This window comes from Juglans microcarpa x Juglans regia, chromosome 1D (genome assembly GCF_004785595.1).
Source record: "Juglans microcarpa x Juglans regia isolate MS1-56 chromosome 1D, Jm3101_v1.0, whole genome shotgun sequence".
NCBI lineage: Eukaryota > Viridiplantae > Streptophyta > Magnoliopsida > Fagales > Juglandaceae > Juglans > Juglans microcarpa x Juglans regia.
The window spans coordinates 35200608-35228174 of NC_054594.1; the positions used below are offsets into that span (position 1 = coordinate 35200608).

At 37.7% G+C, this 27567-nt stretch overlaps 6 protein-coding genes, 1 long non-coding RNA gene and 1 other non-coding gene across 10 annotated transcripts; 2 read left to right on the forward strand and 6 right to left on the reverse strand.

Moving 5' to 3' along the window:
- Nucleotides 1–1266: 1266 nt before the first annotated feature.
- On the forward strand, nucleotides 1267–3583 carry LOC121255463 (protein CDC73 homolog). Of its 2 annotated transcripts, XM_041155820.1 has the most exons (4): nucleotides 1307–2528; nucleotides 2795–2877; nucleotides 3036–3174; nucleotides 3272–3583. In XM_041155820.1, the coding sequence occupies exons 1-3, from the start codon at nucleotides 1475–1477 to the stop codon at nucleotides 3126–3128; spliced, it is 1230 nt and encodes a 409-aa protein (XP_041011754.1). In that variant the 5' UTR covers nucleotides 1307–1474; the 3' UTR covers nucleotides 3129–3174; nucleotides 3272–3583. The 2 variants fall into 2 exon arrangements, with proteins under 2 accessions (XP_041011747.1, XP_041011754.1); XM_041155813.1 differs by having other exon boundaries at nucleotides 1267–2528; nucleotides 3036–3583.
- A 1642-nt stretch (nucleotides 3584–5225) lies between these two features.
- Nucleotides 5226–6772, reverse strand: LOC121255485 (non-specific lipid transfer protein GPI-anchored 5). The gene is made up of 3 exons (XM_041155844.1): nucleotides 5985–6772; nucleotides 5769–5828; nucleotides 5226–5577 (listed from the first exon to the last, which is right to left on the reverse strand). Exons 1-3 carry the CDS (start codon nucleotides 6301–6303, stop codon nucleotides 5447–5449), a joined length of 510 nt encoding a protein of 169 aa, XP_041011778.1. The 5' UTR covers nucleotides 6304–6772; the 3' UTR covers nucleotides 5226–5446.
- Nucleotides 6773–8144: 1372 nt separating this feature from the next.
- Nucleotides 8145–9677, reverse strand: LOC121255477 (non-specific lipid transfer protein GPI-anchored 5-like). The gene is made up of 3 exons (XM_041155832.1): nucleotides 9172–9677; nucleotides 8968–9081; nucleotides 8145–8440 (listed from the first exon to the last, which is right to left on the reverse strand). The coding sequence occupies exons 1-3, from the start codon at nucleotides 9488–9490 to the stop codon at nucleotides 8319–8321; spliced, it is 555 nt and encodes a 184-aa protein (XP_041011766.1). The 5' UTR covers nucleotides 9491–9677; the 3' UTR covers nucleotides 8145–8318.
- A 1529-nt stretch (nucleotides 9678–11206) lies between these two features.
- On the reverse strand, nucleotides 11207–11900 carry LOC121255492. The gene is made up of 2 exons (XR_005938780.1): nucleotides 11359–11900; nucleotides 11207–11284 (listed from the first exon to the last, which is right to left on the reverse strand). It is a non-coding gene; the product is annotated as an uncharacterized LOC121255492 (long non-coding RNA).
- LOC121243420 lies at nucleotides 11641–11771 on the reverse strand. Its single transcript, XR_005936133.1, has one exon. It is a non-coding gene; the product is annotated as a small nucleolar RNA snoR86 (small nucleolar RNA).
- A 7357-nt stretch (nucleotides 11901–19257) lies between the features above and the next one.
- On the reverse strand, nucleotides 19258–20836 carry LOC121235742 (shewanella-like protein phosphatase 2). The gene has a single exon (XM_041132126.1). The coding sequence runs from the start codon at nucleotides 20764–20766 to the stop codon at nucleotides 19510–19512; it is 1257 nt and encodes a 418-aa protein (XP_040988060.1). The 5' UTR covers nucleotides 20767–20836; the 3' UTR covers nucleotides 19258–19509.
- A 938-nt stretch (nucleotides 20837–21774) lies between these two features.
- Nucleotides 21775–23767, forward strand: LOC121236425 (protein FAM136A-like). The gene is made up of 3 exons (XM_041132854.1): nucleotides 21775–22100; nucleotides 22686–22823; nucleotides 23309–23767. Exons 1-3 carry the CDS (start codon nucleotides 21972–21974, stop codon nucleotides 23486–23488), a joined length of 447 nt encoding a protein of 148 aa, XP_040988788.1. The 5' UTR covers nucleotides 21775–21971; the 3' UTR covers nucleotides 23489–23767.
- Nucleotides 23768–24330: 563 nt separating this feature from the next.
- LOC121236434 lies at nucleotides 24331–26953 on the reverse strand. Of its 2 annotated transcripts, none has more exons than XM_041132872.1 (2): nucleotides 26850–26953; nucleotides 24331–24756 (listed from the first exon to the last, which is right to left on the reverse strand). In XM_041132872.1, exon 2 carries the CDS (start codon nucleotides 24711–24713, stop codon nucleotides 24525–24527), a length of 189 nt encoding a protein of 62 aa, XP_040988806.1. In that variant the 5' UTR covers nucleotides 24714–24756; nucleotides 26850–26953; the 3' UTR covers nucleotides 24331–24524. The 2 variants fall into 2 exon arrangements, with proteins under 2 accessions (XP_040988806.1, XP_040988799.1); XM_041132865.1 differs by having other exon boundaries at nucleotides 26793–26887.
- Nucleotides 26954–27567: the final 614 nt, after the last annotated feature.

The following is a 27567-nucleotide window of genomic DNA, read 5'->3' on the forward strand; positions in this document are numbered from 1 at the left end:
CTATACACTAGTTTCAAATTTTAATTTCAAAGTTGGAAATTATAGGCATAGAGATGAACTCCTCCACACTTGCTCATATGGATTTTCGAAGATAAACAAATTCAAGTTACAAATTCCTTACCTGTGGAGGAGGCTGACGATGGGAAGTGGAGGAGAAGAGCACTGCGACTCCGTGGATGGTGGTGGAGGCCGGCGATGGGTAGTGGAGGAGAAAAGCACTGTGAATTCATTAATGGCGGAGAAGGCCGGGGATGGGCAGTTTGATGTGACTCCGTCGATGGGGGAGTAGGTTATCGATGGGTAGTGGACTATGTGACTTCATCGATGGTGGAGGATGTCGTCTCGTCGATGGTGGAGGAGGTCGTCGATGGGCATAAAGAGGGAAAAAAAATTCCAGCCTTCGATTTTCAATAATTTTGATTTCTAAGTTTAGTTTTGGAACTAGGGGCAGTTTAGTCAATTCAATGAAACACACGTGCGCACGTGTGTAGGACTGTAAAAGAGTCCTAGAAGGGGATTGTACATAGTGGTGCTCGATTAAATTACCAATTCAAATTGATGAGAACCGTGAAATTTATTGTTTAATTTATATTCAAATAGAAGAGAGGGCTACGTTTAGGTAGTGAGATGATTTTATATAATCTGTGAATAATAGTGAAAATGTGGTGAAAAAATAATGATAATATATTGAATAATAGTGAATAGTAGTAAAAATTAGATAAAAACTAATGATAAAATATGAATAGTAGTGGAGTGTTCTCATATCACTCTATTACCCATACTTATAAGTGGACGAAATACAATGTAGGATGAAATATGAATTTAGGGTTTCGATTCCTAATCTCGACTCTGATATTATACTATATTCATACTTCTCGAAATAATTTAATCCAATTATAAAAGATAAGTTTAATCATTTAATTTATATTCAATTTCCAACGGAATATAGACTAGGAGACAAACTAAGGAAACTTGACCTGTTGAATAAGGGGTATATATCCCTTTTATTATGTAATGATTTATGAGAGATGCATACCTCATTTATTAACACGAGTAATTTATTTGGTAATTTCGGAGTAGGGACACATATCCTATTGAAAGATGGATAGTATGCCATCAAGATTTGATATTTATATAAATCATTTTAATATCATGCCATCATTATCTGTATTTGCAAAATATTTAATAATTTTCCAATCAAACAGAAATTCCAAACGCCATTCCCCGATTAAAAACGGTAGTAAATAATCTGTCGTTTGCTAAAACCCTATCGTCGTTGAAACAGCAAATGACGGTCGTTTCTGAGAAATTCTATCTGATGGACAGATCGAGTTCGTCTTGTCTCTCCCTATATACACTGCTGAAACGCCCCTTCGAGTCATGTCGTCCAATCTTCCCGTAAAACCCTGTACTCCCCGACCTAATTACAATTCAAGCCACTGCATCTGATCTCGACTCTCTCGTTGATTCGGGCATGGACCCCCTCTCGGCCCTTCGCGACTACACTATCCGCGGCGAACTGGACAGTATCGTCCGGCTCAACGACGAGTTCCGGTTCGGCTCGGACTATTCCTTCCCATGCTCCGCCGAGACCGCCTACCGGTCCAAACAAGGCAGCCTTTACACCCTAGAGACCCTTCTGTATTTCGTCAGGAACCACCACGTGAAGCACATCGAGTACCTCCAGAAGGCTCGCACGCAGGGGATCCCAGCCGTTACCTTACCGGACCGCAAACCTCTGCTTGAGTACCTCCAAGGCAAGGTCTCGTCTTCCGATGCCATCGAGTTCCTCGTCCCCCCGAACACCATCAACCTCAACCTCAACAACAGCAGATTCCCCGATTTGCCCCTCGCTTCCTCCTTTATCCCCTCCGAGTCCACCGCGCCGAATCCTAACGCTGTCGACGACTTCAGCGAGCCTACGGCTCAAAATGCGGATCTCTCTTCGACGAAGATGATCCAAGCGATCGAGCGGCCGCTGAAGGACCGGGAATCGCTTCTGGAATGCAAGCAGAGGGACTTCTACAGCGTGTTAGTGGCGTCAACAAAGCGCGAGGAGGAGCGGCAACGAATAGAGTCGCAGCAGAGGAAAGACGGGCTCGTCGCCAAGAGTCGGCTCATGGGTTCGGAGGAGACCCGGTACGGGGACGAATCGGGTTATGACGCGACGCCGAAGCCCAAGATGCACTTGAAGGGGAGCAAGATCGGTGAAGGGGTGCCGATAATTCTGGTGCCCAGTGCGTTTCAGACGCTGATAACGATTTACAACGTGAAGGAGTTCTTGGAGGATGGCGTGTTCATACCTACGGACGTGAAGGTAAAGCAGATGAAGGGGACCAAGCCCGACTGTGTGACCGTGCAGAAGAAGTTTAGTAGGGATAGAGTGGTCACGGCCTACGAGGTCAGGGACAAGCCTTCGGCGCTCAAGGCCGATGATTGGGATCGGGTCGTAGCCGTCTTCGTGTTGGGGAAGGAGTGGCAGTTCAAGGACTGGCCGTTCAAGGACCATGTCGAGATATTCAATAAGAGTAAGTGACATAAAAAAAAAAAAAAAAAAAAAATCAATTCACATGAAATGATCATCAGTTGTTGATTTTGGGAAGTGGGTGTTTCGGTTTTCCATTGTGGGTATGCTTGCTTTTTCATTTACTAGGTTTTGGAAGGATGGTAGGATTAAGTTGTATTCAACTCGAGGAATTGCACAAAAAAGTATTCCTTTTATATGGATTGTTTGTGTGTGCTTTCTAAACTGAACTTGGGCTGATTGGGATATTGTATGTTAAACTGTATGCAGTTCTAGGATTTTATATGCGCTTCGAAGATGATAGTTTGGAGTCGGCAAAGACTGTGAAGCAGTGGAATGTAAAGATCATCTCGGTGAGTATAATTCACTTGTGCTGTTTCATTATTTTGATCTTGTTTATGTCAAAAGATTTGGTTTGTTGAATGGGATTGAGTATAATTTTATCTTCCACTTTGCTTTGCTTTGCTTTGGTTTGTTAGCATTCAAGATAATTGACATTTCTTAAATGCAGATTAGCAAGAATAAGCGACACCAGGACCGAACTGCAGCGCTTGAGGTGTGGGACAGACTAGAAGAATTTGTGCGGTCACGCTCCCATTCTTGATGTGCATGGAATTTCTTGAAAAGCTGTATGGATATTTCTGACATTTGTGAGCTCTTTGACCCTCATACTCAATGCTGCTTTAGAGTATACTTATGTAATTTGAATCGATTAATTCTGCCACATTCTTGAAATGCTTTTGTTAGGTCCGTGGCATGCTCATTCAAGCTCATTTGCCAAGTAATTGAGACAAGCTGAATCTTAGTTCTAGTTTGAGTTTTCTTGATCAGCTAGCTATAGATTGCCCAGAACTTTATTTGGTAAGCTTGTCAATGATGTCGAATTCATACATGTTGAAAGATCAAGGCCTAGGGATGACGTGCTCAAGCTTATTAGAAACAACTTGTGTGCGGGTTGGTTGTAGCTTATTTCTGTATATAGTTGGCAAAGTACAATCTTGTTTAGGATTTTGCTCTAAAGATAAGCTTATGTGAATCTTTGGGACATGTTTAATATTAGCCCTTGCTCTGTTCTTTGACTTCTCTTTTGTGGCTCAACGTAAAGATAAATCAACTCTAAAATGATATAAGTTTCTAATTCTGAATTACAACGCAGTTTCTTAAGCTGATCAATTGATCGACTGGGAAAATTGCATGTAATCTTTCACCCTTGATTTAAAAATCATAACCGCTGCTTTGGTACAGTTCTAGGCACATGTTTGATGGGAGTTTCGGGTAGGCTATTCTAGATGATTGATCAGGAAAACAAATGATGATTAATAAGAAATTATTCTTTTGTGTTGCCTTTTTACACTAAAAAAGTTCCATAATAAAGCTTCTTACGCTGGCCCTGCAAGATGGACTTTTGTTTTACTAGCAATTTATTGTGATGTCAACTACAACTCGCCTGCTCACTTGATTTCATAATGGATTATTATAGTTGTTCTAGCTGACTTGGAAACAACTTGCGAGTGACCTTCAATGAGCCTTTCCTGAACCACAAGTGAGAGTATTTTTCTTTTTCTTTTAAATGCCTTTCCTGAAACATTCCTTGAAATGCTGATCAATGATTCTAGACATAGCTTTCAGGCTTGCTTGAAATCTGGACCAAAAAGTATCATAGATGACTGAACATGCGTGCACACTTTGATGAACCTAGGTGAAATTTTAGAACCATCGTCTTTAAAGACTACAAAAAAAAAAAAAAAGAACGTCATCTTTGATGGCCTGCCATGAGGTATAAAAACTCCTCTTACTGCAGATGGTAAGGGCAACTTCTTTGTGGCTGTAGTTTGGATTTTGGTTCCATGTTAACATCGTCCAAGAAAGAGAGAGAAAAGGGAAAAGGAAATCAGATGGGCTATATATTATTAACCATATCAAGTTTTACCGATCAGAAAAACCATATCATGTTTCGAGTGCAGCTGCTTTTCAACTTTCTTCTAGTTGTTATGCATATATTTTGAGTCACTTCTTTATTCCATTTTTTTTTTCCCCTAGCACTTCTCAGGGGAAAAGCACAACCAAACAAATAAAATTTGCTGTATTACCCGAGAAAAAAACTTGTTTTTCTTTCTAATACTTCTTTGCCAATGTGCCTTACAGAAGGTCCTCTCGTTGATACTTCTTGTTGTAAATGATTTACATTTACTAGTGTTGAAGAAGTTGCCCGTGGAGTTTTTTAGCTAGTGATGATTAGGTTTTCTGATGTAACGGGAAAATATATTTGTCTCTTGTATGCCAGCTTTGTGATGTAGCAGTTGTTGGAAAATAATAAAATTACAACTATTTTACAACTTTATTTGAAATAGGAAAATCATATTTCTAACGAAGTGGCACAATTTTATTAATTTGTTGTAAAATTTCTTGTAAAATTGTTGTAAAAAGAATTGTCATCGAACAACAATAAGGGATGCATTTGCAGCTTATATGCAGTCAGTCACTCATGATCAGCATAATTCTTCCTCTGTTAAACCTTGTTTGTCTCAGCTGCTGCCCACGTTGATATCGTGATGAATCTCATTCTTTCAGAATCTGACTGTAGTGGCACGGTTGAACAGTCATATTGATCAGGTTTACTATCCTACTGCTGAATTTATTAGTGGTTAAACGCCAAATTGAGATTTATGATTTCATGTCTTATGTTAAAGTGCCCAGGCAATAGATCATAAGCCAGCAATCATCTTTATTGAGAAGGGAAGAGAGCTAGACGCCTCCTCAGAAATACAAAACCATATTAACCCCAGAAGGAGGTCACAAAAAATAAACAAAAATAAATATTCCCTAACCCTCAATCTAGAGGGGGTCTGAATAGTAAATGGAAAATGCTGTAATCAATCATCAATAATAGGTCGGAATCCCGTGCGGTAGCAAGTGAGAAAATTAGCATGTTGTGAAGGGTGAAGCAAATACTGCAGCACAAAGAAGGAAGAAGAGATGGGAAATCGACAACTTGATAGAACTTCCAGCCGATGAACCGTCTCCTGTTGATGGCACGGTTTTAGATCCGCCTCCTGCGCACAATGGAACAAAGTAAAAAAATAAATCCTTTTGACTTTGAGGATTCTCTTATAACCAAAAGATAGATAAAACTGGTTCTATGCCACTATATTTTCAGGTTCTTTGTAAGGATCGATTTTATTGAGCCCAAAGTTCTTTCTGGTCTGCATAAGTTATCTTGAACAAATGATGCAGCAGTTTGTACCTGAAGGAACTGTATTTGAAGATTCTGGTGTTCCTGCGGGAGAGTTGGCTGGTGAATCTGCTGTTCATATTCAAGAAGTGCACGTTAAGAGGGGAAAATGATGTTGAATTATGAAGGTTGACAGAGAGGATATTGCATTGGTCCTCGAGAAGTTTTGACTGGCAAACTTAATAGACTAAAATCAAAATGAGAACTTTGATATGCCAGATACCATACCATTACAGCGGCTGAGGGGTGGGGTCTGAACATTACAAGCATCAGGTAGGGCTAGAGCCTGGGTTCGGTTGACATTGATTCCGAGTGATGAGCCACCACCATTTAGGACCTCACACAAGCACTGTGGTTGTGAGCTGACCACATTGGCAAGCTGTGTGCAGCATCCTGACGATGGGGTGGAGGAGTTGCCGGTGATGTAGTTAAGGCATGGTGACATGCTGATTATCACATTTGTACAACTCGACTGAGCCTCAACTCCTGCCCAGAGCATGGTCACTAGGACTAGGACCAGACCCATCTCAATTTTTCCTTGTGCCATTGGGTGTTGTCGAATTTTGTGCTGCAAATGCCTGTGGCCCTGTGGATTTCTAAGGATCTTGAGACACTTGAATTTTCTCAGTTTGGTGGAACAAGAAGAGGGATGTATGGCTTTTTGTAGGGAAATTTAGGAAGAAAAAGACAAATGAAAAAAATAAGGGTTATGTCATATGTGGGTGAACAACTTCTACTCCATAACGGATTCTTGTTACGGCAGCAGCTTAGATCTCTAGGTGTTCAAACCTGGAGGCTTGGGAACTTTCCTTTGGTTAATTTTTTTAATAGCCAAGCAATACGAAGGAAAATTTTCATTCTAGAGGTCGGCTATGTGGGTGACCAACTTCCAAAGAGCTTAGCTTCTAATTTTTAAGGTTTTCAAAGGCCTTCCTTTAGCTGAAGAGTCCTAGAAACTTCTTGTAAGAAGAAAGAATAACATGTTTCCGACTCTTTCAACTTTCCTCCTATATTTGGATTTTCAACTTTATGGAAGTGGATCAGATAGAAAGCAGAGAGTTCTCGAATTAAAATAAAAGGGATAGATGATGTAAACATATAGGAACGAGTGTTGGAGGAGGTAATACTTAAAATCTTTCTAGTGCTTTCTTCCCTGATAATGACATCCCAGCTTCGACCCCAAAGAAGATTAACCCATTAGCTAACGATTGCTTTTGAGAGTGATCATTGACATATGTCCAGGAAGCCTGCCAACAACCTTTGTGACTTGTATTTTGCCCCATAGCCTTTGTACCTACATGTTGGTAACCAAAATGTTACAGGAAGCACCTGAGTTACCTGACCGTATTCTTTGGGGTATCATGTCTATGAGAGTTGAGGGATAATCACCTCCAGGCAGTTCATCTGATGGCTGAGGGGTTTTGGTGGTTTGTTCCAATAAAAGTGCTCTAGCCATGGGATATTTAAATCGGGTATATGCTAATTTCTAGAATTGAATCAGAGTTCTGGCTGATTCTTAAACATAGCATTTTTCTGTCATTCATCTGTTTGTGTAATTCTCTAAGCAACCTTCTCAGTTCTTGTTGATGTTGATTTTTGCTTCCCCTTTTCTTTTACCAATCTCCCATACGCCACCAACCAATAAAATGTTATTAAATATTGATGTCAACGTAAACTTCGGACGCACGAGTTTTCGTTGGCCCTCACCCAAAAGCAATTAAGATGTGAAAAGAGATGCATTTCTCCTCTATATATGTCAGGGCGTCCGATGCTTTTTTTTTTTTTTTCCAAGCTTCCTTGGCATTTCCTGGTTCTAATATATGATGTATCTTGATCAGTTAATATTTATTGCTGCATTAAAACCTTTTTCCTGGTTCTGATATGTGTCTTTTGGGCAGGTTAGCCATTTCGCCTTAGAGCTTTGCTATTCATCAGCCACATACATAATACTTTCTTTTATTTTTTTATTTTTAATTTTTTTTTTTAGTTTTATTCTTCTTAAAATGATTGAATTCTTCTACTTATCATTCATATGCCATATATTTGGTAAGAGAAAAAAATTTAAAAAATAACAAAAAGAGTGGTGTGTAGTGTGTGAGGCTTATAAATATAATTTTTCAAGGAGTTATGGGAACATATTGCTTATGGTACACCATTATTGCTTTGGCCCCAAACATAAAATAACAAGTTGGGTTATTATTATTTTACACAAGATCTGTCCTCTAGGGGATCTAAATCCTCCTTAATTCATATGGTAAACCAGGTCTTAAAGTAGAGATGAAACAGTAAGCTAGTGGAAACTGGAAAGTTTGCTAATTATTCATGCATATAATAAGCTATAACAATTCTGAAAAATATATAGAATTAAGCAGGATTGCATGTGAAGTATAAGAAGAACACTTATACATTATTTTCGATAAGAAGAACAGTCATACATTATAGTAAGCGAAAAATAAAAATTTTACAGAAGATATTACATTGATGCAAGACACAAAACAAAACCTCAAATAGTAGTTACAGCCCCCAAAAACTCCCAAAGAAAACTCAGAAGCTGCAGAAAATTTAATTATACGTAGCAATGAAGAGGAAAAGGAGGGCGAGCTGAAGGGGCATCTCGAGATTCATTACAATAGCACCATTGGAAGAACCCGTGACTGTTGTTGGAACTGATTTAGATCCAGGTCCTGCATCCATTCACATGCGAACATGATATATATAGTATTGATGTTACCCGTTTTGGTATGGTGAAATGATCCTTTAGTGCCTAAAATATCTAATATTCTCGAAATACCACACCTTAAACAGCCAATGATTGATGCTTTCAAATTGAAGAAGAATATGTAAAGTAAATGAAAATCCACAGTAAAAAATATCATAGTTGTGACGCCTCTATGTAAGGGCTATAGTTGAAACGGCTCTGCAATTAATAATTTATTTCATAGTTAGTGCTAATCAAGGTGAGGTACTGGAACTGAAGGAAAGAAAAATTAATGAATGTAATCCTGACGTTTTACAGAAACTTCTTTTCATTGGCTCAAGAGTTGGGATCACGAATTTTCTTGAAAAAACAACAATGGGCAATTAAATGTTATTTTCGAAACAGACCTCGGGAGAACGTTGATAGAAGCAGTTAGTATTCAGAGCAAGTAAAAATCCAGCCAAAACACTAGTTTTTAGAACCATTTGTTGCGTATCTCAGATTGAAAGGTACCTGGTTCTGATGAGCTAGTTGCAGGGTTTGGAGTTTGATCTGATGAGTCATTAGGTACACCTTCCGGCGAACTTAGTGGGGAAGCGACAGGGGATGGTGCAGGTCCATTAGCAGCTGCCCCAAATGAAGCTTAAGCAGCAAGCTCTATTTATGGAGTTTCAATTTAATGAATTCGAAAACATTGTGGGTTTGAAATTTATTTACCATTGCACTGGCTGACGGGCGGAGTTTGCACATTGCAAGCACCTGGGAGCGCAAGAGCAAGCGTCTGGTTGATTGTTATACCCAATGATGCGCCACCACCATTAAGCGCCGTGCAAAGGCATTGTGGCTGGGATTGTACGGCACTAGCAAGTTGTGAGCAGCAGGAAGAAGATGGGGTTGAGGAGCTTCCTGTGATATATTTGAGGCATGGAGCCAAGCCAACGAGCACACTGTTACAACCTGATTGAGCAGCAGCTCTTGCAGATAGAATGCTAACTAGGACCACGGCTAGAGCCATGTCAATCCCTCTTAAGGCCATGGAATGATGGAAAGTGGCTGAATAGCTTTGGTTGAGTGTGTCTCAGAAGCCTAGTGGCGATGTAAAATTGTTGGTTAGGTTGTAGTTTTGAGTTGCATGGCTTTGAGTACATGATCAGTGCAGGGGACTGATTTATACATGCCCATCATTTCCAATTGCGGTGTGTTTGGTAAACTAAACAAGCTATGGATAATTAACATTTAAAAAAAAAAAAATATATATATATATATATATATATATATATTTGCAAGTCTGCGTAAAGGGCGGATCTTAAGTTTTAACACATCAATAACGTGGAAGATGCATCACAATCATGACTTACAAGCAGAAAAATTCTTAAAATAAACCTAAAACATATCATCATATCATATGATATCGGCCTATGTCTACAGTGTTTGCTAGGATCGCCTTATCAATCTTCCTAAATTGCTGCAAGCTGTATCTACGTCCTTGTTGATCGTCCTTAAAATCAACAAGGACGTACATACAGCAGAGCAGAAATTGACCTTAAATGAGATGGGGAAGATGCAATCGGTTCACCTAACAACCAAACTTCGTATCATCTGAGGACTGCTAGTTTATTCTAGAAGATGATGGGCACCTCCATCTCTCCACCCTCCGCCTCTGTTCCCTTTGTTACTCACAGCTGTTGGCTGATGCAAAAAATGCCCCAGGCTCAGGTGACCTGTGGAGTGCAAGTTTCATTCAATAAGCTCCAGTAAAATCATAATCTACTAGGCTTTTTGATTGTCCAGGATCAAGAAGCATCTTTTGTTTTTTTTCCTTTCTCTGATTTCTTAGAGCCAAGTGTGCTTTAGGGGTTGGATCAAGGTCTATCCACACGACAAACAGCAGAGTAGACAAAAATTTCCAATTAAGCAAGAGAAGAGGTCTGGTGGCATGTCTCATTTGAGAAGACTCGTATAGGTATAAGAAACAAGTGATAAACCAATCAATTTTAAGTGTAATAAACCAATCAATTTTAAGTTTAAGTACCATTTAAAAGGCAACTATTTTAACCCAGTTCATGAAAAGCCAATGTTCTAGTTTCACTTCATCAATTATATATATATATATGAAAAATTCTACTCATAATCTTTTTTCTTTTCATCCTCTCATCATCAAGTGTCATTAAATGATAGTTTCATGAGTAAAACATAAAAAATAGCCTCTAATTATTTAATACCATATCATAGATTATAAGAGGATGATGAGAAAATATACATATATATATATATATTATATTGTTTGATTTGAAAATTAAATGCGTTCCATTCGAAAATAGAATTCATTAGGTTTGGTTCATAAACAGATATTGAAAGAAGTTTCTGGTTAATTACCATTCTCATGCTTGCTTTAGGAGTTACGTTATAAGGCGTAGGCGTAGGGAGTGTGGCTTTCAGGTGTTGTAGGATTTGTTGTGGGACAATTGGAGTCCTCTGACTCTAGTCACTTCATTTTACTCTTAAAGAAAAATGATTAACACAATATTTTAATATTTTAAAATGAAAAATATTTTTATAAAATACTTTATAAAATTAACATCATTTTATAAAAATATCCTTAATTTATAACATGTATTGTAAAAAGTATTATATAAAGTGTTAATTTATAACATGTATTGTAAAAAGTATTATATAAAGTGTTGTGTATTTATCACTACTCTTTTTTAGATGTTAGGATCATATGTGCATGAAGCAGGATTAACTGATCCTGATGAATTCTGCAATGTGTTTGGGCAGCGGAGGAAATCAGCCTGCTTGACTCCGCTGATCTTTCTTTGCCCAGTTGATTCTGTTTGATTATGGTATTAAAAGTGTACACATTTCACTAGCATCAACTAGAAATTTATAACTGGGTATATAAACCTCTGCAGGTTTGGTGTTTTCCGAAAGTGAGAATCATGTTAGGATCGAACCATTTATGTTTGCAGAGAGATTCCAAATTGCTTCGGTGTAACAATGGCTGCTCTGGGGATGAAGTTTTACACAGCCTTCAGGGGAATTCCACGAACAATACTTTTTTCTTTTCATTTCCAAAATCATGTGCATGTCCTTCTCCCATTAAAAACACAACCAAAAGACAGAAAAAAGTGCATAGAAAATAAGATCGGAATTTCAGAGAGAAAGAGAGAGAGAGGAGAAGAATTGAATGTAGCGACTTGTTCGAGGCCATAATCAAAACGAAAGAGATTTGATAGGCACGGAGAATCGCTCAGATTTTATTTTCTATCGCCAACCTTCAATGCAATTTGCGCCATCTTTTATAGACGCTCTTGCTCTGCGAATTGGCTTCTTCACAAAAAATACAGAATACTAACGAAAAAGGGAACAAGTTGTAAACAATGAGGAAGAAAAGGAGGAAGAAAAGAGACTAGTAGAGAAACTGGTTGATCGTCGAAATGAATGGTTCAGAGTGCATTTATAGGCGTCAGAACTAAAACCCTAACCCTAATTGCTGTTCTAACATGAAATGACATACCTGCCCATTTGCCTTACGGACGAAAGAAAGTGAGCCAGTGTGGAATGTCGACTCTCATTGGGCCTCACACAATTGCTATTTAAATGGGCTTGATTTTATGGGCCTGTAATTCAAATAAAAATGGATTTTCTTTTACCGAAATTTCGACTTTTTCTCGTCTAAAGATTAGCATTGAATTATGTAAATACAAATATAAAATTTATATAATATGACATAATTTTGCATTCAATTATTTCATTTAAAACTTATTCTCACATTGGATTATCTATCTATTAGTCAAAATAATAATAAAATATTATAAATTTAATAATATTTTTTTTTCAATTTTCTTTTGTTCTATTAATTTTTTGTTCTAAATTAAGAGCTACATAGAAATATTAATATTATACAATATGAGATTTGGAGTATACAACCATTCATGATACAAACATTAATTGAAAAATTAATACAATCGTTTAGTATACAACAATTAATGCTCTTAATGTTATAGGGAAAATTTTGGGTTTAACAATTACTACTATTAATGCAACAGGGGAAAAAAAAAGGTTGGACAATGAGATACAAGTGCTACTGGAGAGGAAGAACATGTGGGAAGAAATGAAAAAAAAAAAAAGAGAGAGAGTTCAGTAGAAGCCAAAACCGAGAGAAGAGAGAGCTTGCAAGAAAGAAAATATTGTTTATTCCCCTTAGTCATGCTACAATGACTATCAAATATGACCCAAAGAACTAATTTACTGTAACTAAAAGTCATCCATTTTTTCCATTTGCATAATCCAATGTAACACATTTTAGAATTCTATTAGTCAAACCCTTCATTGGATTTGCATTTGTATAATCCAATGAGAGTTCTCTAATCACTCTCATTGGAATAGCCAAAGCCAAATCCAAGTTTTAGCTAATATAAGATGAATTTGGTTTTGACTATTCCATTCATATCAAATCTTCATATTGAATATATTTATTTATTATATAATAATATAATAATATTAATTTAATTTTTTAAAAATTTTAATTTATTTAATTTTAACATATAACAAATCATGAGTAATTTTATCATTTTTTATTATTATTGTTAATTACCTCTGTATTGTTCTTTGTTGGATGAATAGTTCTAAGCAAGCATTTTATATTCATTGACTGAGTCATACATTGCATAAATTTGCCCTTAAAAAAAGTCTACTAAACTGCACTTGCATAAATTTACACTTGAAAAAAGGTCTACTAAACTACTAAATTGCACTTGCATAAGTCTGCACTTGAAAAAAGCATTTTAGAGTCAACATTCAGCCCAAAGATAAAACTACTAAACTTTGGAATAAACATCCACATAAATCTGCACTTGAAAAAAAGTTGCTACACAAAATACATCCATAGCTTCCAGCCCAAATAGTACAACACGCACATCTCAAACATAAACTCCAAACTATCCCAGATCTGTCACATAATGGCTGCCCATCCACATGTATTTCCAGCACATGTGGCTAGGTAGCCACTAAAATCAAAAACTAAGTCTACCATCAAACTACATTAATGTGCATTTACAACAAGCAAAAGAGTAGGAGTACCAATAGTTACTTCCCTCCAAAAGGTGTGGATGTAGATCTATTCTTTATTTTCCCGTAAACTTCGTTCTGAAGAGTTTGAAAATAGTCTCGTTGCATTGCATTCATGCCAGCAAGATCTAATTTTATGATCTCTATATCAATCTTCTTCTTCTTCTTCTTAAGTGCAATTAATGACATTCGATCACTCTCGGCCTTGGTGACTGCTTCTCTCCTCTCCACCATGCACACGGTTCTATCAACGGTCATGCGACTTAAGGATTTATTAAACTCAGCATCTTCACCTTCTCTAGACTTCTTCTTTCTCTTCCTCTCTTTCTCACTCTTCTTGCCTAGAGGTCTCCCACCAATGATCTCGACATTGTCATCGAGAGTGTCATTTGCTAGCAGAGTTGAATCAGCAATGGTTGGATGTTTCCCAGGTGTTCTCCTCCTCGTGTGAAACATCGACATATGTTGCTGCCATTTTGGTTGGTGTCATAATAGCAATGTTCCATGGTGTACTTCTCATTCTCATTCTCTTTATACAATATTTTGGCCTTCTCAAGCTTAAATGAGTTAAGTGATAATGTTAGAGTAAAAATGAGCTCAAGCACTAAAACAACATAAAGGAGAAACTAAATTATTACCTTGTCCTGCTCCATGACACCACTGGAATGTATTGACTCTAGTTGGGCAACAGCAGCACAAAATTTATTTGTGCATTTTTGGATACATTGCCATTGATTAGTCAATGATACTACAGAACGTTCAGGACTGTTTGATTTTTTATACTCATTAGAATATTCACCTATTCTCTCTCACATTTGAGTGGATTTTTGGTCAGTCCCGCATATAGCATTAATGCTAATGTTTAGCTAAATTGAAACAAGGAGACTGTCCTCCTCTACGGTGAAAGACACACCTCGAAATGATTTTTTTAGAGGGTGGCATTCTTTCACCTACACAATGTGAAGCTTAGACCAGAACATTATCATCTATACTATCGAGTGGGGGTGCTGTCTTCTCCATGTCCACCACTTTGTAAGAGAGTGATGAAGAAAGGATTCTCATCAAATGGTGCGACCATCCTTCATCGTATTATAATTATAACGAACGAAATAGTTGGGGTCAAATAGGATACAAACTAACATGGTAAACAACTATATAAGATGATCTTATCTAAATAAACAAATCTGGATGTATGGTTAAGCAATGACTTTTCAACAGTTGTCAAAGAGATTCAGCAATGTCAGATGCACAACTTCAGCAATGTAATCAAACTTACCTGCACATTAAATCATGGTGTAAAAAAGAAGAATAGAAACTTGCATGCACATTCAATTTGGTTTACTTGCACATTAAATCATGTGCATCCAGTTAGCATCTCTTGGACTAGGAATATGTTTAAAAATCACACCACATTTTTCAAACTCCCTCAATACTAAATTGGTGTCAGTTGGGAAAAAGAAAATGGTATACTTATGTAACGATTGGACCCAATAATTCTATATTTTTTATTGGGCCTAAATTATTTTTTTATTTTATTTATTTTATTGGGTCAAAAAGTCCAAACCGTGAGATCTTGTATCAGACTCAACGTTCCACACGATACACTTCCGTTTCCACTGCATGCACGCATCTTTCTCTTTTTTCCCTAGGATTTTTTCCCATCACTTATTTATACATGTATAATGCACGACTGCACGTAGAAATTATCTCCTATATTTCTCTCAAGCACAAACATTCTGCCACCTTCATGATTCGGAAACTGTCGTGCACCAAGCAAGCTACGTAGCAAGGATCACGGCAAATCCACCATAGCACCAGCGCAACTCCTCCCCTTGCAGCAACTCCACGCCGACGCCACCATCACAGAAAGGTAGATTACTGCCCAGCCCCACGAAGGAACTACAACCACCTTGCGGAAACCGTCAACCGCAACTTGCACCACGTACGTATTGGAAGCCAACCATCGGGAGCCTAAAACTCTCCGTGCGCCACAAACATGCACGAATGCAACCCTGTTTTGCACCCATCAATCAGAGCACGGTCAGCAAAAGCCATAAAGGGCTGCCACTCGACGACAGAACCACTGCGGCAACTCCACTGCCCAAACATGCATGACCGTGAAGACCTTCAAGCACTGTCACACGTGCACCACGCTGCGGCCTCTCGCAGTACCCACATACGAGCACCATCTCCCAACCAGTCCAGGTTGTTCCACCACCACTTTGAGATCACGCCGGTGCCAGCTCATGGACTGCCATTGCCCAAAAAACCAGCTCAACCACACTGCGGCCTCTTGCACTCGTAGACGAGCACCTTGACGCAGCCAGTCCAAGTGGTTTTGCTAGCCACCTTAAGGACATCGGAGCACCTCTCGGGAATCACAGAAACCGCTGGTGAAGACTTTCCGTCACCCCAGGTACGCCGCACACCACCTCAGCCTCGACTGCCTCACGGTGATCTCCCTCTATTATTCTTGGCTAGGCAATCCTCTCTCTCTCTCTCTCTCTCTCTCACTCTCTCTCTATCACGGCGTTGCACCACCCTGCCCAGAGACCCGGTCGCGTCGCCAATTTTTCCCCATCCACCCAGAGCTATTGTCGTCTCACCCAGCTCAGTCACGTGCTCATTTTCTTCTCGATGTCGAGTTACGAAGTGATATTCAAGAAGAAGCGCAATGAGGTAAGTAATTTGATCACAAATTAGGATTATCACAGTTCGGCTTATATATAAGTATTATTCAAGCCAGTTCATTTCCAGCTATTATTTATGCACCACTCATATCATATGCCAACATGTCATCCAGCATAGTATACGATTATGTCATTCCGCATCATATTCAAATTCATAAACTATGATTATGTATGTAATATGTCATGCATCTCATGTGTATAAGACACATAAACTATCTTAAGTTCAAGTGCAAGATAAGATAAGATCAGTTAATTATATGGCCATTCAGATGCATGGTACCAATGCAATTCAGATCAGGGTAGATGTACAAGCCACAGACTCAAGCGTGATCCACCATAGTATGCCAAAATACTATCAGCGACTCCCCTTGCTGCATCGGGACGTGGGGCCGGTGCACAACCTCGCACACAGGGTTAAATGTGTTGGTCAGTCAGATAAATCAGTCATGCATAGCATAAGCATTAGTATAAACAATCATGAATTTAAACTCTTAGCATGAAAACTTTTATGAAAACCTTATGTTTATTATGTTTATGTTTTGATGGATTTCTTGCTGAGTTTTCGACTTATTTTAGTTTTTTTTTAACCACTCAGGTGAGGACGATGAATACGAGCAGGCAGGCCAGGATAAGAAGGAGCAGTTAATTTTAGTTTCAGACTTTCTAAAATAAAATTTGCTTATATGACATAAATTTATTTAGTTTATTCATTTAATATTTTTGGAAGACATTTTATTAGACTTTTTTCTACAAAATAAATTTCTAAATTCATTTATGAAATATGAGATCTCTTACTGAATTTATTTTATGAAAAATACGTGACACTCCTAACCTACGGGAAGGGGGTGTTACAACTTATTAAGAGAAAAAAGTATGATAGTCCTACAAGAAAATAAAGTACAACACATTTCATGTGCTTATATGATTGATAACAATCGGAATATCACAAACAAAACTTCAAAGGGTCTAAGACTCAAGTAAGATGCACAGAGGCAGACCTAGCATGCAAAAGACTATCTAAGATAAAGCAGGTCCAAGAACGATTTTCCACAATGATATGCTATTTCCATTCAGTATTCAAGTAGCAAAGTGACTCCAAGATGAAGGCTATTTAATTTAAGATCACTAGCATGCAAAAGACTGTCTAAGATAAAGCAGAGAACACCTCCTATTAAAATTCACTTAGTAGCTCGTATAACTAATAGTGTTGTGGAGAACCATCCTCGCATTTAGTTCCTTCCACACAAACCATATCATGCAAAAAGGAAACATCCTTCAACTACGACATTATATTGGCCTATGCTATTACACAAAAGTCATGTAAAATGGCCAAAATAATATTAAAAAAGAAAAATAGAATTATCCTCTCTTCCTGATGAAATTATTGGTGAAAATTCAACCTCCTCAATGCCTAAAATCTTAACTTCTTTTTTAAAAGAAAAAAGTACATTTCAAAATGTCTGTTGAATCACACATTTTCAGATGTATCACGACCATTACTTAACTTAAGAAACAATATTACAAGGATAGGGCTTCGTTTGATTACTCAACTCACCTCAACTCATCTCAACTCATCATTATAATTTTTTCAAATTTCAATACAAAATATAATAAACAATTTAACTTTTTCAAATCTCAGAATAATAATAATATTAAAAAATAATATTCTAATAATATTTTATCATCTCAACTCAACTCACTTCAACATCCAAATGCAACCTAAACCTCTCAAGCAATATGATTGTTAGTAAAATATTATGATCCCTGTGGTCTAAAATTATATGAAGCTCAAGAGAGAAATGCCTTAAGAGTGATGTCAAATGAGGTTTGTAACAAACAAGATGGGGCTTTCTTTTTAATACACTTCCTATTACCTTTGTGTTCTGGGCTATTAAAAAATAGTAATATGTTTTAAGCGTTTTCTGATGCTTTTGTTTTTTTAATACGCAGATGGAAACAAGGTTGGGGATTAGGGTTTTAGGTTTGGAATTAAAGATCGCGTGTTTCATAGGGGTTTTGCTGGAGAATTTAAGATTTTTATCAGAATGAGAAATAACGTTATTATTGCGAAGGATTCAAGAAATGGGGAAGACGAAATACCTGGTCGAGAGGAAGAGAAATGCGAGATCAAAGAGAGAGAGAGAGAGAGAGAGAGAGAGAGGAGAGGGTGGTGCGGTGGTGTTGTTGCCGACGAGACTTTCAGCTATTACGGGGAAAATTCACCCACATGGCACCAGGAACACAACAACTTAGGACCATTTCTGGAGCTTGCAATATGGGATCGATCAATGCCAGGCAAGAGGGTTTCTCCCACATTTTCCCCAACCTATATAACCCAAACCAAAGTCCTCTGACTTAAAAGATTTCCTTCGTCTTTTGAGCATCTCTTTTTGCATTCACTGATTTCCATAAAATTCAATCTCTGCTCATATTTCCCATTTCCATCAAAGTTGAAGAATTCACACAAAACATTTTTTTCACAATAGAGCCACTCCGATTCAACTACGTTCCCTACCAAAGTTGTTATTGTGTACAACCAAGATACCCTTCCTCCTTTTCGCTCAGATAAAACTTCAGGTTCTGTAACCTAAACCATTCTCACCCTTTTTTACAGGTTTCAAATCTTCTACTTCCATTTGTCATCTTCTAAGCTTGAATCCTCGTTAAAAACATTGATTCGCCAGTCTTTCATATATCAATAACAGTCGTACGAGCTCAAACTGAGAACCCTTGACGAGAGTTCAATACAGAGTCATGCATGGATTACGGTCATGAGGAAGGCCTGACAGTCTGAAATTTAATGAACAGAAAGTATGAACATCGATATTGTAGAATGCTAAGACCAGACTCGTGTAACAAACACCCCCCAAACAGAGAGAAACGAAAGCAAGATATCTGATATAAGAAGCAAGGACCCATTGACAGGCCTACAGGTAGCCTAGCTTATATACTGTTGGCACAAGGTTGAGGTAAACAAGCATATCCTACTAAGATCATTCAACATTGCCTTAAATTCATAACTTAGAACGGCAAACTGAGATCGTGTAACTAATACAATTTATTGAAATTAGCAACTTTAACGGGATTCATATTATCACGTAGTGTCAATGCTGAGCAATCTTTGAAAGTGAATATAAATTCAACTTTTAGAATGCCCAGAATGCTATTCTTTTGCTTGACCTAATTTTCTCCAATAATTGACTACAAGAATTGATTACATTTAAGAAGTTCGAATGATATGTATCCAAAGAGACTCCACATTAATACCATGCATAAATTTCAGATGTTCAGACTCTTAAGCCTTCACTTCCACTTGTTTCGGTCCGTGTTCTGGGATCAACAGCCCGAGCCCGGCCTTGCTCTCTTTATGCAAAGAAGCTCTATAATTGTTGTCATGGCGAGGATTAGATGTCAAAATCCGCAACTCTGAATTGCCAGTGATCTCCAAAACCTCTGGCAACCCGTTAATGCACCCCTTCGACATACCCACATCAATCCGTATTGCCTGGTTATTGCAAACCCCATTGATCCCAACCTTCTGGATCGTATGTCCCATTATCATTCTCTTCGTCCCGGGAATGGTGGCGAGAACACGTTCAAGAGTCGAACAATCGCAATTCTTTGCTAGCTCGTGCGAAAAGCTCCTCAGCCACACTACCGCATTACTCGTCCTACAATAAGCTGGAGCAAACTGCCCCCCCAACCCCTTAATCCAATCCCTGACCTCCTCATTAATCTTCTCCAACCCATAGGAAACATGTACCGGCAAAAGCCCGCCATGAACAAAAACCGAGTCACCCACAACCAAGACAGTCACATTCTGAGACAAAAACCGGCTCGATATCGGCCCATGGGGCCGTAACGCAGCTACTCTCGCTCTGAGACCTTGTACGAGATCCTTATCATTGGTTTTGCGAAACAATGGAACCCCGTCAAACGGGTCCTCTGGCTTTTCCAAACCCTTGCAAAGACCTTTCATTGCTTGCCCAAAACGGTACCAATCCGCCCAAACCCTAAACTCGTCCAAACCCGATTTCGTCACGAACCGAAAATCGCCCTCCACATTCATGATCTCGTGGTTGCCATTCATCGTGATCAGGGTCCCACCACTCCTCGCAGCTTGCCGCTTCAATTTCTCGAGGAAATACAGGATCTTGAGCTCGTCGCCGCCGCGGTCGAGTACGTCGCCGATCTGGACAACGGTGGAGGAGCCGCCTATCCATCTGTCAGAGCGGTCGATCAGATTGGCAAGCCTGAAAGCCTCCTTCGACTTCTCGAGATCTCCATGAAGATCCCCGATTGCGACCAGACGGTCCGGCGGGTTAGGGTAGAGGGTTCGCAGAGGCGGGGGCGGGGGCGGGGGCGAGGGCGAGAATAGTGAATCGGCAGGAGGGTTTTGGCAACTCGAGGGATTAGGAGGAGAGTCTTGGGGTAAGAAGAGGCCGCCGCTGACGGAGAAGTCAACAAAGGTGTCGACGAAAGAGGAGAGGACTTTGGGAACATCTTTACACAAGGGCGAGACCTCAGAAGCAGACTTGGAGTTTGTTTCCATAGTCGCTCTCCCTTTTGAGTCCTTATTTGTCCGTGTCTCTCATTGCAGCATTATATGGATGGGGGCTCCTCGTTCTTGACTTTTTTTCAAGTTTTCTACTATTTGAGCGAGGATGTTTTACATAATTTCATCCAAAAACCTTATAATTTCGTTTATTTAACAAGTTAAATTACATAAGGATATAAATTGAAAGAAATTAATAAGGGCGCCTTGGGTTCTATTTATACCTGTCCAAGATAATAACATCATCTTCTACTTTCTAAGAAATTCTTGTAATGTTTTATGACTTAATAAGTATCGAAGGCATTTCTATGCACTCCCAAACTTCTTCTACCTTTGATTGCATGTGATTATGTGCGTGACAATATGAAACACGTCTATAATAGATTTATATATTTTTTTATTATAATTATAAATGAGTGAGTAAGATGTAGATTCTAAATTTTAAAAAAGTATGGTCTCTTTGTAGAAATACAAAAGCTATGAACTTAATTAATATGGATGACACGCACTTGCTTATAGAAAAACTCGCAATATTAAAACTAAGAGAAACTTATATTTTTAATCGGTAGTGATAAGCTTATTACTACACATCTATTACTTAAGTTTATTCAAATTTTTTTTATTTTTTTTATCATTTTCTTTTAGCTATTTTTTTTAACATTCTTAATAATTAAGAAAAAATTAAAAATATATAAAACTTTACTAATATTAAATTCCTTAATCATTAAGTAAAATTAAAAAATTAAAAAAAATCAAATACAAAAAGAGTAGTAGATGGATAGTAATAGAGTAGTAACTCTATCATTATTTATTTTTAATATAAAAAATGATATATACAAGTTACAAATACTAGAATTTGTACCTAGCATTATTTTTTTAATATATTATGGTGAAATTGTAAGTATAGTTTGATAGATTAAAATTAAAAAAAATTAAAAAAAATTCAAGGATTTTAACAGCAAGCATAATAGCACCGTGATCAAAGTTGTAAATGGGCTTTGACAGAAGATCACGTTAAACGGGTATGGGTTGGATCCGTTGCAGCAGTACCCTGCGAGATCCAATCCTCCAGACGGGCAGAAACAAAAACCCTAAACCCTAATAGCCCCTCGGCTTTTGCAAGCATCGAGCCCGCCGTAGAGGAGGAGAATTTGATTGCAATTGCCAGCAAAGCCCTGAAACCCTCATAGAAAAGAGCAGAGATGGATTACTTAGCAGCAGCTGAAGAGCGAATCGTTACGGAGAGTGTTCAACAAAAACTACACCAAGTCAATTTAGCCGCTAAAGAACATCTTTCTCCGATCCAAGACCATGTCAATTTCACCCTTCAGGTTCTACTGCCCACATACCCTTATCTCTAGATGCATAGCTAGACATAAATTATGTACCTATGTATGTACCCTTGGACATTTCTAGGTCGTTAGATTGTTATTCTAATATGGGTATGTTTTAGCTCCTTTATTGTTGCTGATGGAAAGTAGGGAAAGAAGATTAACTAGAATCTCAAATCTTGCAATTTTTGGCCTTCTGAACTTGAGAAAGCAGAACCCTTTTCAAAGTGTATGAACTGTTTGGCTTAGATTACTTGATCCATTGCCCTATCATTCCACGTGAATAAACATAGATTGTTTTTTTCAATAATTTTGTTTTTCAGCTTTATCCACGTTTTTTATCGAGTGATATGTGTATGTCGCATCCCAATTTCTGAGTATCTCAATTGAACAAATCCATATAATCGGCGTTCGATTACTTTCAAAGGATCATGGAGCGTAAAAGTTTTAAATTTTTCCTTACTTACGCTTTCTTAGCAACAATCTGGAGCATTAGTTATGTCTTTAAGCCATTCTTCATATTTTATCAATCTGTTTCTCCTCTTCTTTGCTTACAATGAGTTTTTGAATGATGATTGTCTGCAGCAAGCGTACTTCAAATGTGCGTATGAGTGCTTTGATAGGAAAAGAAACCATGATGAAATAAGTGCTTGTGTAGAAAACTGCAGTGTTCCGGTTGTTAGATCCCAACAGATGGTCGAGAACGAGATGGCCAAATTTCAAGTAAATTGTTTTCCTTTTCTTTTTGTCATTCGTTAAGGCTGTTCAGTTTCTCTCAATGTGACTCCATTTATTTCAGACTATTTTTTCCCTGGGAAAATTTATTCTCCAAGGAAAAAAGATATATAAACAAATACTGGATAGAAAGAAGCTGTTTATAGGATATGTTTCTGGCAAGGTGTGATAATTACTTTAAACTGAAGGGGGAAATGATTGATTACCTTTCAGAGAGCAATTTGAACAGTTTTTTTTGGGTCCAAAAAGGTAATTTTTCATGAATTTTCCAATAATTGCATCAAAGGGGTGGTGGTGAAAGAACGTGATGTCTCTTCATATATACAGTATACACGTATTTGTGTGTATATGCTTGCCTGATTGCTGGTAGAAGTCAATATCCATATCTTGGTTTACAGGCATAAATTTTCTGGTTGTTGCTGAATTACTCCATGCTAAAATAGAATGTTGAAACTTTGGTACTTTGATTGCAGGAAAGGTTGAATAGATCGCTGATGGTCTGCCAAGACAAGTTTGAGGCAGCTAAGCTCCAAAAGAAACCCGGTGGCCTGCATGAATTGGAGTCCTGTGTTGATCAGTCAACCCAGGACAGCATCAAGATGCTGCCGCATATTGCTGGAAAGTTGAAGGCCTCCTTTTTCATTAGTGATTAGGGAAAACAACCACCTTATTTTTTAATCATGTATAAACCATCGGTAACCGATGAAGATTGTTGGGAGGACATTGAACTCTGTTTTTTGCACCGGCCTAATCAGTAACTAATTTCATTTGATTATAGTTCTATATCAATTGGTTTTATGTAATAGCAGGAAGTTGAAGTATCATGCTAGATGCCATTTTTGGCGACAAACGGAATCATCATATTGATGTAAGAGTGGATAATATATATTTGGCTCATCACAGATTTAATATTGATGGCTTCAAATTCTTCAGATGTGCATGTATTCTGACCTCCGAGTGATGACTTTTGGAATGATGGGAATTTTTGAAAATTGGCTTGTGAGCTCAGACATTATTGTATGGCTGGCGCCGTGAGTTATATTGGCTCATTTGTTTCTGGTGATGCAGGACAAGTTTGTAGGAGCTCAAATTGGCACGATTTTAACAAAGTCAACTTGGGTTGACATTGCAAGCAAGACTAATAAGATTCAGTCAATTATAAAAAGAGCAATTTAGCATTTATTTTCACTGATGAGACTCAAAGCCACGGTGGTCTTCCAACATGAGTTGTGTAATTGAAAGGAGGCCTGTAAAAAAATGTTCATGTTCATTGACGGAATGACTGAAGATGAGCAACTCAACTGTTATCTGCCGCATTTGTTTTTGAAGATTTTTCAAGTGTGAAGCAATCAGCGATTCTTAACGTCTGCAAACTGGGTAGTTCTTGGATTTCAGCGCCTGATATAATCTGATGAAAAATTCCACATTGATAAATCAAATGTTTTATTATACTGCCAATTGCGACTGGCAGCTCTTCAATATGCTATAAATGAACTTCCACACAAGCAGGGATTTGACATTTGGTTTATATGATACATGAAACAGTTTGGTTTAAATCTCTGATCGCATGTTTGAAGGAACAAAACAACAGACTCATATGATCTGTTTCACAAAATACATTCAGCCGTGTCCTTGATTACTTTATTATAAAACTTGTTACAAGATTAAACCTTTGGTGACATGCTTGCCTCAACCCTCAGCCTCTTTCTTGCTTTTCTGCCCTTCAAACTTATCTATAGCCATCTGTAGTTCATCTGTACCTCCAACAGCTCTCATGGTATAGAAGTAAACACCAAAGACAAATGCCGTCAAGCCTCCGGCAACTACAAGATTCTTTGTTTTAGGTCCAAGACTCGTATACCCTGAAAGCTTATCCATTTGCAAGCAAAAACTAAAAGCACTTCTGGATTACTCTTCAAGCCTGCAAATTGCAATCCCAGAGAATTACTTGAATCAGTCCACCATTCAAAGTCAAAAATACAAAATAAAACAAAAAACAAAACTTGAGCACAAATGAAAGGGAGTGGTAGACCATCAGAGAAGTCCTAAACTTACTCACCCATCTCCAGTGCAGCCATGGAAGACTGGTTCTCTATTATTTTTTGAACTTGGTACATTTCCAAGAATTATCTAGTGGCTTACATGGAGAATCAAGTCCAGCCAAGTCTTATATGTTTGCAAAATCAAGTCACTATAAATCTAGGGTTCCAATAATTTTTATTTGCATTATTATTTCATAAACTTATAGTTAGTTTTGTAATGAGTGAACGATATGTAATCTCTGGTAACCCTATTATATTCATGAAGTTCAAACAAGAAGGTAAATCTCTTTCCACTATTTCTGCTAAACAAACTTAGTCACCGTAGTTACTTACATATATATAAAAACTACTTTTACATTCCGTTATTATTAAAAAAGAAATACTGACGCCATCAATTATCCATTTCTGTTTAATGTGTTTCATTTTAACAAGGTATGCTTGACATTATTGCAATCATAGTTTTATACTTTCTCTTGTCGTTATTATATTTGAAACTTGATTACTTTTCTAGCTTAGCTGCATTGTGTGGTAACTTGTCATTTACTTAAGAAAGCACATTGTGCTTCTTCTTTTTTATTGGTAGAAAGCACATAGTACTTCTCATAATACCAGTAAAGCAAAAAGTTTCTATCGCATACTTTCATGTTCCAAATAAAATTGTAGTGGTCTAAACCTCAAGACAAACAAAAAAAGGAGTCCCCATCACTCTAATTATGTGGGCAGATGAGAAAGATAGCTTAAAGTGAAGAGAAACATGGAATGAACACCTTGCTGTGTTTTAAAACCTTGTGTTTGGCAGAAAAGGTAATGGGGTAAAGATGAATATGAATAAGAAACAAAAACAACACGAGTAAAAACACATTGATGATAAGTTAGTGGGGCTGCAAAAACAACTCACCAAAGCCAAATCATTAATTTGGTGACAAATGAAAAGCATGATAAAAAGTGCTGGCTAAACATGGTATAATTCAAATGTTGTAGAAATATGCTGCACTGATACCTCCAAATAAAAAAGAGCTATTGAGAACAAGTAAAACAATTTCTAAATTGCATTTTGAGTCCTGATAAAAATCCACAAAATCGAATATACAGGCTGTTGAGCATTGCACGGTATGGAAGCTTCAGACACTCAAATGAATTATATCACAGATCGATATTTGGTGCATTTTATGTTTCTTACAACTACAGTGTCACAATCATACAAAACCATAAGAAAATGGACCGAACCAAATCCTTATAAGCTTAAAGGATTATCACCAGGGTCCAAAATAAAATGAAATCATTACTCCTAAGAATAAGCGAACCACAATAGATTTAGCTTTTGATATTCATAAAAAACATACTATGTGCATATGATTTTCACCACCCTCCATTTACAATAACCAAAACAATACAGATTTCTCAGCAAATACGTAAATATGTTCACTCTTTTTTTCACTGAGGAGAATAAACTTTGAATCCAACAATTCTGATATTTCCATTTTCAAATTTAAAAGCCCCTTTTTTTCACCAACGAGATAAATAATTCTCAAAACAAGATTCTCGGAAACTAAACAAAGGGCGGTTTTTTATTCTCTGATTCAATCAAACAATAACAAACGATTAAGTTCAAATCCATAACTTAAGATGGACTAACTTATCCCATGTTTGGTAACCGATAGAAAGGATAGAATAAAATAAAAATAATCTACAAAAATTAGGGATCTTTAAAACCCCCTCCCACCCCCCACCCCCCCCCCCCCCCCCCCCCCCCCCCCCCCCCCCCCCAAAAAAAAAAAAAAAAATAGTCTAACAATTATTTAAAAAAAAAAATCAATTCTAACAGTGACTTTCTCAGGAACCAAACGTAGAGTAAAGAAGACCTAATCAAATTTCAAATTAGTAAAGTGGAAAAAAAATGAGATTAGACATGAACCTGGAATTGAGATTGAGATTTGCGAGTGAAAAACTCAAAAACCCCTTAAAACCCTACCACTGCGAATCGTTTCGTGGCTTCTTCGGGATTTCATTAAAAGGCTTACGGTGACGCTAACGTGTCCCGTGTGTGACCATGACGGGTCAGATTGGATTTGGGTTCGGTTGTGGCCGCTGGATCATTTGAGCCGACATCCAAGACCATGAGAATAACTCATTCCGTTAGGGTTGATGGGCTAATTTGGATAAGGCTAACCTGCTCTGTAAGGTTATATTAAACAGATTCACGTATTAAATTTTAAACTGACTTATTTAATATAATACGTTAAATTTGTTTTAAAATAAACAATTATAATTTAATGTTTCATATTTATTTTTTTTTTTTGAAATAGAAGTGATCATGATCTATTTATGAATAATGTTGGCAATCAGCCATTACAAGATCAGAAATAGAAGAACAAATAGAATCAACATCAATTCTTTCTTCATCTAATAGCATTGCTACCCTTGCAACCCTCTTGTGCTACTTGGTTGCCACTCCTCTTGATATGTTTTACCCTCCAATCAGTACCCTCCAGCAATTGTATAATGTCTGCTATGATAGGATTTTTACAGTAATCAAGGTCTCTCTAATTATGTATTGCAGACACAACATTTGAAGAATCTCCATCGAATAAGCACTCAAGCAAGCCAAGATCCTTGCATAACTTAACTGCTTCGAACAACCCCTAGCTTCAGCCATATCAGCACTTGAATAGAAAGACATAGGCTTCATC